Source organism: Thermobia domestica, chromosome 15 (assembly GCF_964235325.1).
Source record: "Thermobia domestica chromosome 15, izTheDome1.hap1.1, whole genome shotgun sequence".
In the NCBI taxonomy this organism is placed as follows: domain Eukaryota; kingdom Metazoa; phylum Arthropoda; class Insecta; order Zygentoma; family Lepismatidae; genus Thermobia; species Thermobia domestica.
The window spans coordinates 75,733,301-75,743,836 of NC_137468.1; the positions used below are offsets into that span (position 1 = coordinate 75,733,301).

The 10,536-nt window shown below is 36.5% G+C and overlaps 1 protein-coding gene across 2 annotated transcripts in view; it reads left to right on the forward strand.

The window, feature by feature from the left end:
- LOC145671862 (proteasome subunit beta type-6-like) overlaps positions 1 to 7,778 on the forward strand; it is a 55,815-nt gene extending 48,037 nt beyond the window's left edge. For both annotated transcript variants that reach the window (XM_081741089.1, XM_081741088.1), the window contains 2 exons: positions 142 to 292; positions 6,905 to 7,778. In XM_081741089.1, coding sequence (XP_081597215.1) covers positions 142 to 292; positions 6,905 to 7,032 — 279 coding nt within the window. In that variant the 3' untranslated portion in view covers positions 7,033 to 7,778. The remainder of the gene's footprint in view (positions 1 to 141; positions 293 to 6,904) is intronic.
- Positions 7,779 to 10,536: the final 2,758 nt, after the last annotated feature.

Here is a 10,536-nt window from a genome sequence, read left to right on the forward strand (position 1 = left end):
GTGCAGTAATATATTTTGATGATATAATTGCAACTTAAAGTATGTGGTCTCATTTAATTATTTGAAAATGCATAGTGATGATGATGAATATGATATAATAAATTATTTTCTAATAATTATTTTGAAATTCTTTTCTCGAAGGTGTACAGCGTTCCAATGGGAGGCATGATAATGAGGCAGCGTGTAGCGTTAGGTGGTTCTGGTTCTAGCTATATTTTCGGTTATATTGACCAACAATATTCTAAGACAAAGATGCCAACTGAAAAGCAATGCGTCCATATGGTTACACACGGTAAATTCTGCTTTCTTTTGTTTGTTTGTTTTCTACTTTCAGTGTTGCTTCTATAAAGTAAACATATGAAATTAATAGTTATTTAAGTCAGATGAGTATTATATTTATTTTATTGCTTGCTGATGAGTTATCACTATGCTGTAAGAAAATATGTATATAAGTAACTAATACGCAGGGGGTTCAGAAACACAAAAAAACTTAAGAAAATGAATCCTTACAGCAAAACAAGAAAAAAGTCAATATGGACACACAAATACGTCAATTCAGAATTATACTCCCGTCCACCTCTAAAATTGTTCGGAATCATAAAAAAAAAGATTATAGCTTGAGGATCAAGTGATGTCAAGTAAAGACACATAGCAGTTATTTTGTGCTTGGATGCCATTCATGTGTCAGTGGATATAAAATATGCGTCAGTTTTTGGATTCCTGATCTATCATTTCCCGTGCCTATGCTTCGAGGCTAACTCTGTCACCGTCCCGATTCCACATCTATTGGTACATTAATTGAATCTAGGCTCGGAATAATCTTTATGGTCCTTTACCTGAATTTCATCCGATATTTTGTCCTCAGATTATCATCCTTCATTTCACCGATCCGAATAATTTTCAAAAAGCTATAGCTCCGATGTAAGGCATTTGTGCACTTACGTTGATCCATATTTTCATGTTTTCGTGTGAGAATTCATGTCCAAATGGTTTTTAATGTTGTTTCTGAACGCTCAGTATATTTGAAATTAAAGAATTAAATAAACATAAGTGCCAGATGAGTAGTGATCAGTGATGTAATGCTAAAATTTGGGGAGGCGGGTTAAGCTATACTAGACTGTTTTAAAAAGTACATATAATATTCGCACTCTCGTATACTTTCGTTCTTTTGGAAATTTAAGCGCCATTTTATGCATGCGGTTGTGCTGTGGTTCCGGTAGTGTCCTTTCCACTGTTTTTTTTTTTTACAGATGATGATGCTATTTATGATGGTACTGGAGGAAGGGACCGTTATGTAAAATACAGTGTTACCGACCTACTCAGTGGAGTTTTGTAATTGAGTGAAATGAATTCGTTCACTTCAGATGACAACAAGCAACTGAAAATGTGGATGTAACCATGGTGGTTACCAGCGCTGCAGATGGGTAGTAGTTCGCCATCATTAACCCTTGTGCATAAAAGTTCTCATACGGCACGATCTAAATATAAATTACTCAACTGCCACGGTTCTCAACTATCAGAAACGGCCAGACTTTCATACTGTGGATGTTCGAGATGTGCACTGTGGTCGAGACATGTAATCCTTATTTTCAGTTTGCCTATACTTCGGAACTATGTGAGGGGTGGCTGTTATTGACTTAAGGTCCGTCCCTATATTCCCAGTCCCCTGCGCTGTTTCAAATGTCAACACGTTGGGCACATTACCACCTCGTGTAATGCGAGTGCTGCTCTTTGTGCGAATTGTGGTTAGGGTAGTCATGGTGTGGAACCCTGCATGGCGACCAAACCCTTTTGTGTCAACTGCAAGAACGAGCATTCTGATTGGTCTCCGGACTGTCCAGGCTTTCAACGTGAGAAACGTATCCGGGAGCTAATCGCTATTGAGAAGATATCTGCTGCTGATCCTAAGTATCACTTATAACAAAACATCCCTTCCTTTTGTGCCCTTTGATACTATTGCAGGTATTGTTGCTGCTGTTGTAGATCTGTGGCAGCCCAAACATTTGATGTTTCCACCCAAACTGATATTCCCGACAAAAGTCCAGAAATTCTGACCCCAGTCGCATCGACTAGCGTACCCCTCAAAACCCCACGTGTTCCTATTAGTAATGGTCTTGGACGAACACCAGCTCACCTTTTGTCGTCGACCTAAAACTTAGCCAGCATATAAGCCAGCTCCCCGAAAAGACCAAACTCTACAGTGTCTTTGTAATCTAACAAAGTAGAAGGCGAACTAATGGGCACTGAGTGGATGATACTTGGCAGACATGGAAAGGTTCCCCTCAAAAACTAATTTATCCAGTTATGGCGCTTCTTCAGTGGAACTACAATGGGTTCAGTAGTCATCTTGGGAATTGTTACGACTTCTCAGACCACTCATCAATCAGTGTCTGGTTGCAAGAAACTCATTTTAAGCCTACCAAGTCCTATCTTATTTATGGCTGTACTGTTTATATGTGATAAGCCTGGTGCTGGTCGCGCTACCGGTGGCATGGCCACATGTTTCTCCGATTCTTTACATTCTGGGCTGATTTACATGGTTTCCTGACTGCAAGCTATAGCTATGCGAGTTTTCTTCCTTCGCCTGCTTACCGTTTGTTGCTGAGACATTCCTCAACCTGAAGCCTTTACAAACACCGATCTGCTTCAGTTCTATCATCAGTTTGAACCGCCAGTCTAGCTTGTTAGAGATCTTAATGTGTATCACCGTCTCTGAGGATCTTCGTGCACTGACGATCGTGGACATCAGGTAATGAACTTTCTTGAGGAGAATGGGTTACTCATCCTCAATGATGGCAGTCCGACTTGTTTCTCCATTGCCCATGGTATCTATTCCTGTATCGACCTCACCACGTGCAGTGCTGGTCTGTCGGCCTCATTGTGAAGAGTGCATCCTGGTCTTTGTGGCAATGATCACTTTCCGTCATTTCTCGAAGATCTCCCTGTTTCTCCTCTGTTTCCTCTCCGGCACTTCAAATTCAAGTCTACTGACTGATCAAACTTTCGTACACTCAGTAAGTTTCATTGTAATCATAATTCCCCTGTAGCTGCTGTAGAAGGGTTTCGAGGAGACTCTTCTCAATGTTGCTTCAGGTTTCATTCCAGAATGCGATGGCAACGATCCCCGTCAGCCAATTCCTTGGTGGTCTGCGGAAATCCTTGAGGATATTCTGGCTTGTCAGCGGGCTCTTGATACTTTTAACCGTCATCCAATTGACGAGAAGCGATTTCGCGTTGTTCATGCTCGGGCTTAAAACTCTCGAAGCACCAAAGCTGAAATTTCTCAGTTGTCGAACACCTGTGTCTACAGCGTGGCGTCGGATTTGTTCTCTTACTAGTAATAATTCTTCTGTTGCTGTAGCTGCATTATCTGTGAATGTTGTGTTACGGACTAACCCTTCAGAGATACTCGTAACTAAAACTTTCGGCTACCTTTTCGTTTATCTATGAGTCTGTACACTGCCCCGTAGCGTTTGGTCGTTTTCGGGCAAATCTAGAGTGAAACCGATTAAACTTCCGCACTGCCAACAGCGAGCATTACAACATCCTCTCACGCTTGTTGAATTTCATTCTGCTCTCCGCGAATGCTGTCCCAGACCTGTTCGAATCTTGTAAGAAATGTTGCGTAACCTTTCTCACGATGCACAGTTGAATTATTACAATTGTATAATTGCCTCTGGTTAGAGGAATTTCTCAACCATGTTGATGTGAGGCTCTGGTTCTTCCCATCTGGAAATCAGGGAAAGTTACAATTAATCCCATAAGAAACAGACATATATATTGTCGTTACGAGCTACATCTCTAAGCTGCTTGAATGCATGGTAAATACGCGCATGGTTTGGTATTTGGAATTCGCTCTAGAACAGTATGACAGTGGGTTTCGGTCGTTCCGATGCACTATCGACAATCTCGTTCATCTCGAGGGGCAGATTCAGGGTGCCTTTCTCAACGGAAAACATCTTGTTGCTACTTTATCGACTTAAAGAACGCGTGTGACACCACTTGGCATTACGGTATATTGAAACAATTATATGACTGAAGTCTTTGTGGACATGTGGCTCACTTTATTGCGAATTTTCTTCATGAATGACACTTTCGAGTGCGTGTGGGATCTAGCCTTTCCCACCTCCCTTCTTTCTCCCGTAATTTCGCAACTTTAGAGCCTCACATCTCTCTTATTTGGCAACAATGATAACCCACCTTTTGCTTATTTTCTTTTATTTTTCATGTCAATTGTTTTAATGTCATAAAATGGTATATGCTTTATCTGAAAAACTATAAATTTGTATTGGGATGACATCATTGTTTGGTGACACTACTGCCGTGTTCTTGGTCACGCGTCCCGCTCCCGTAGGTATCAGGTTACCTGCATACTTTATTTTATTTTATTTATTTATTTTTTTGCGTTTTTGGGGTATAACTCGGCATAGCCTCACCCGGTCACTGCTTGGTATATATATATTATACGTAGCGGGTAAACAAGGCATTTCCGCAACGAGTGACTTACCGACGATGATTAGCGATCTACAATTAGTCAGGGTAGCAATTTTCATAAATATCTATCTGTAAGGGTCGCATACGTTCCTTGTTAGTCTTCCTCTCTCCGAACTCTTTAGCTATTTCCATACCTTGATGCGGTCTCATTGGCAAACAGATTTGGACTAGGCAAATGAAAATAAATTTCACACAGTTAAGTTACACCTTGGAAAATGACACCCATTCGCTCGTTCTCATCGTCGAGATGAAGTGCTCCTGATGCGTTTGCCTGGTCCTTTAAGAGCGTTTGAAGATGAGCTGCTTACCCTGTATACCGTGAAATATGTCTTTATTCATGTCTTACACTTGTTGCAAATCGAGGATATGAAGATAGAATATGTTAAGAATTTGATGACATACTTTAAAGAATATAAGAACTTCGTGAAATGCTTTCAAAAACTCAAAAAGGGAAAAACAAATCCCTAGTTCATTTTGTTCCGAGACAGTTTTGGATTAGCATTTTATATCCCAAGCTAGTGAAGTTGTTTTACTACTACATATTATTCATGTTATTAGTCCAACCATTTCTAACTCAGTCCTCTATACCGAGACAGTTCGTTGCTCTCCTTCTCTGGAGACTTGAAAACTACTGAAATTATCTGCGTGTATAATTAATGCGTTACTGAAAATACTTGTATCATTTCGTATGTCTCTGTAGCAAAGTTATGACAAAGTTTTATATGTGAAATATAATCTCAAAAGTGTACTTTATCTTTCAGAGACTTCTCTTCAACGTTTATTTTCATAACAGTTACAGTTTATATACTCCTAACTTTTTAAAACGCACAAAATTATGAGATCAAAACAAACACATCTCACTGGATATGCGAACACGATCTCTACTTTTTCTTCACATTTGTATTTTAGAGCACATTTACTTTACACGATATAATTTGTGGCTCACTTTTCTACACGTTTCAACTCTAAAAAGAAGTTCTTTCGTTTCTTTCTTTCTTTCTTTTCTTTTCTTTTCCTTTTTTAAAGGGTACAGTAATATCACAAGATGCATCTCTTCATTTCTTAGTGTGAAATTTGTGAGATTTGTAGTCAGAAAATGATCTGTTAACATCAACACGTTACTGAACAATATTTACAGAGAGAAGCAAGTTTAGATATTTTCTGGCAAATTGAAATTTAACCATGACGGATTTTCCTATGGCTTCAGTTGTTTTGTAGTCGGATCAATTTCTTTTCCATACTAGCCCGAATTTACCAGGAACTGATTGGAGCTTATGTCGAACTTCATCAACTAGAGCTAAGCATTCACTAAGAAGCATTCGTCGTGTCTCTTGTTTCTGAATTGATGTACACATGATATTACAATGTCTTTATCATTACCAGATTTCTCTTAACGTCTTGGCAATTGTAAGGTCTTTGCTCTGCTGATCGGTTACTAACATTATTAGTAATCCATAAACTAGGCGGTCTTCCATCTTCCCATGAAAAAGGCCGTTCATTTGCATAGACATGTAAGTGCATTGCAAATCAAATTAAATTGGATTTATTCCTTTCTATAAGCATACATCTGAAATAAAATTCTATGCTATAGAATATGCTGTATATGCTCTTTAGAACTAATATATGCTCTAACCTTTGAAATATGCATTTATAGGCACTACCAAAATTCAAATTTGAGCTGTATTGTTGTTATAAACTCCTACCACGTAGAGATGCATATAGGGAAACAAAATATGTATTTCCAAAAAAAAAAAAAAAAAATCCGATGTCTACTCATTTCACAATCCTACGGATCACACGCATTCACGTCTTTAACACTAAGTCAAGGTGCACAATACCGTTGAGACGTCAACATGAGATGTCGTAACATGTATCTAAAGTGAGGATTTCCAGCAGAAAAAATATATTATGGGATTATAATAAAAAATCTTGTATTATGTTCCTGGTTATTACAGTTACTAATCTATACAAAGCAAAAGTTTGAATTCTAATGAGATAACACAAAAGGTTCTGATGTATGTAATTTTATAGTTTACTTTGTAACATGTAAATTAGTTGATGAAAACAATCGGTTTTCTTTAGATTTAATATTATCCCTCAATCTTTGTCGTTCAGCTTGAAATATTTGTTACTTCATAATGAGTTCGCTTAATTATAGCTGCCTAGAAAGGATTTTAATTTCACTTAGTAGGTATTAGAAACAAATATCATTTAAATAACATTACAATTTATGCTAATGTTACAATATGAACTTTTTACTCTCCTGTTTATGAAAATTTCTTACATTCCCCGGACTGGTAATAACATTTCATTTTAAATTTTTCATTGCAAGCCAAGTGTTACTGGAATGAATTTTTATTTTTTAGAGAGTAATGGATACGAATTATTGAATATTATTTTGTATTTGCAGCTGTAGCTCTGGCGATGGGTCGTGATACACAAAGTGGAGGTTGTATACGGTATGGTGTGATCACAGAGAATGGAATCAGAAGAGAAGTAATACTTGGAAACAAACTTCCCGAGTATCCGGTTGATTAACTTTTCCATATGTTAATGAATTTCATAACATTTCCTTTTCTACATTACAATTCTAATTGGAGGATAAATAACAAACTTCTTTTTTTATGGCACAAAGTTTGCCTAGAAAAATTATTTAATTTTGCTTGTCAAATCATGTATAACCAATCTTCCATGCTTTAATGGAAATTCATTGTAAGCGTGAGACGATCTTACAAATTGTCTAACACATTAGTTAAATTATGTTTCGTGTGATGTACTGGAACAATCAAAAATATTGTATATTCAGCGATTTTGTTATCTGTTAATAATCTATTTACTATGTTTCTGAAATGATTGAATCAACATATGATTTTATCAAATTATTATATCCCTATTTATGAGAAATTAAACTGAATTATCCTCTTATCTGGTAATCAAAAAGTGCTTTGTGTAGCGCAATTTCGGTCATTGTTAATAACTTATCGATTATTTTATAATTCATAAACAATATTATTAATGTCTTCTATTATTGAATTATTATAGTTCCTTAGTTTCCTGAAAAATTAGTTTAATTTAATTTGAGTGTTAAAACGAAACTATCTGTATTAAATAATCATGAAAATCGTTAACAATGGATTGATCATAATATGATGGACCTTGAAATTCAGCTTGTCAATTAAGTAATTACATATGGACGTCAGACAGAAATGAAGAATTTTTAAATTATATATTGTAATAATGTGTATATTTCTCTTGTGACAAATAAAACAAGGATTCTTAAAACAGATCTATTTGTAGAAGAGTACTGACTACTAATTGAAAACCTCGGTGCAAGAAGGAGACAGCTCCAATTGTATATTTCGTTCAGGATTGAAAGGAAAAACAGAAATTAAAACTCAACTTATTTCATTTTAGCCTCCAAACGTTTTGTAAAGAGAAGTCCTATTATAGGGGTAAAAACCTTTCTTTTCAAAAAGTTTTGAGGCTAAAGTACAAGTATTGATTTGTAACTATTTCTTTCAATCCTGAAAAAAAAAAAAAAAAATGGAGCTGTCCCCTTTTTGCACCGAGGCCTTCAATTCTTTAAAATACTCCAATGTGATGAGTCATGGACGAACATCTATTCTAAGGGTATCTGGGAATTATTTCGGACATCTTAATTCTCTAATGGTCTACTTCAGCGTTCTATATTGACATTCCTCAAATGGATGATGAATGCGTTGATGATATTACTTTAATTTGATGATTCGGGTAATTGTATTTATATACTTGTTCAATGATTGTTTTCCTTCGATACAGGTCTGTTCAAAAAAAAAAAAAAATGTAAACACGTTTTAGAAACGCGTAATACATGTGAATGCGATACGCTTCAATTTACGTTGGCCATGGGTTCAACGTGAAGTATTATTGTTAACCAAGAGGAAGAGATGTGATCTCGCACCCTTTGGTTTCTATCTCTAAGACCATGCGACGAAAACGATGTATGCTGAGATACCCAGCAATAAGAAGCTTACAGGAACACTTTCAGCTCACGTGTGACCCACCTTTCACTGGACATCCTGCGTGTGTAGGAGTGGATGCGGTGACTACGATTTTAAGTTAGACAGGGTGGCCACTACATAGAACATGGGCTGTAGAGTGAAGTTGTTAGGAGATTTTTAAATGTTCAGTGTTTGTAATGCGCAAACCATACAAGATATTAAAGGCAAAATTATACTTTTGAATGCCTGAGTTCATGTTGATGTTACTTGAAATGCAACATATCCCTTTGTCATTTGAAATTTCAGATCTGCATTCGGGAAATATAGTGAGTCAGTTGTAGAATGCTTACTTCTGGTGTGCGGGATCCCTGGTTCGATCCCCTCCCAAGAAATTTTGTTGTGAAAAACATCTTCCGTTGGTTTTCTCGGGGTACTCCGTTTCCTTCTATCTTTTCATTCCACCAATTCTTCCATCATTATTCACTTGAATTAATCATCGTCTCCCGTAGCTCAAAAGGTATAATTGTTTTTGAAGTTAAACTGAAATATTTCATTTCATTTTCAAATTTACATTCAAGATGGTGGCCATGGTTTCCATCTGTCCTACAAATTGTGTCCATGTGTCCCTCTCTACTACTGTCTCTCAGGTTTCACAGTTTCCTTTCAGGTTTGAAAATAAAAGAGTGTCCAAACACTTTTGACTCACCCTGTATATTGAAAATACAACAGTTTTGAAAGCAATGCAATATACTTCATAAGTTTTTCAGCAGTAAAATTCTGTAAGCTACTATAAAATAGATTATAACTACAGTATGTTGGATGAAGGTCAAATATCAAAATAAACAACAGTTTGAGAGAACGACAACAACTGATTCTCTTAAAATCGGAAGGTATTTCTTCGTATGGGATTTCATTTCGTTAATTGTTCTACATTTTGAGGGACATATAACCAAGGGCGTCGATTTCTCTGAAACTTTTGGAGGGGGGCATTCAAATATGTGTTTGTATATTCATAAAAATGCATTTAACAATACATATAATAATAAAAAAACATATAAAATACATATTCATAAAAATGCATGGGCCCCACATGAGTATGCACTATGCAGGATCGGCGCCCTTGCATATATCTGTCCATGATCACAGAACGTTGGCTTAGTCCTCAAAACTACTAGTCTTGTAATATGTTTTTACAAGTAGACTAATTATTAGAATAATAGTAGAAGCCATTTCTAAATAATAATGCTGATACCTCTAGTTTGTAGTAGTTTTATGGAACATATTATAAAATGTTCAGTTGTGAGAAGTTTTACACTAATATTACAAAACTAGTACTTTTGGGAAGTAGGCCCCACTGAAAGACGGAAAACAAACAACTGAACAATCCTAAGAAATTTCTCCATAGATAAGCAATTCACTGGATTTCAGGGTTAAGACTATGCATAATCAGTTCTGTCTGTATTATTTATTTACTATATTATTTACAAAAGATACTGAAGGGAAAATATAGGGCTATTATTTAAAATGATGAGAGTTTTCACATAAGTTATTTATGTTAACACGTAAAAATTCATTTGTGAATGATGAGTACAGTGGGTATACATGATTTCAAGTTTCACTTCGGTTAAGGAGACTCGTCAAATTCTCAGTGTTAGACCAATTGTAAATCAAAACAGTATTGTCTCCAGGGAGAAACAAGGCCAAATGAAAACCAATGTGCAGATCATGTATCATTCAACATCATTCCGTCAGTGCGATCGGAACCCTTACAGTGCAAGATGGTTTTAATTTAATTTATTTTATTTACTATTAGCTGAATATACCCATTCTTTGTAGGGGGGTTGTATTTGAAAGTCAACGCCTATCACCATTCATTTCAGCGACCGCGAAAACTATAGATTTGACACTAATATCGGTCATTTTGGGTTATTTTTACATGTCTCGGTATCCTTCCCCCCGCTGACCCCCTGGCCCATATACAATGGTAGCTGAATTGGCAAATCATCGCTAATGGAAGTGACACCATTGATCTCAGCGACCGCGAAAAGTATGGTTTTGACAC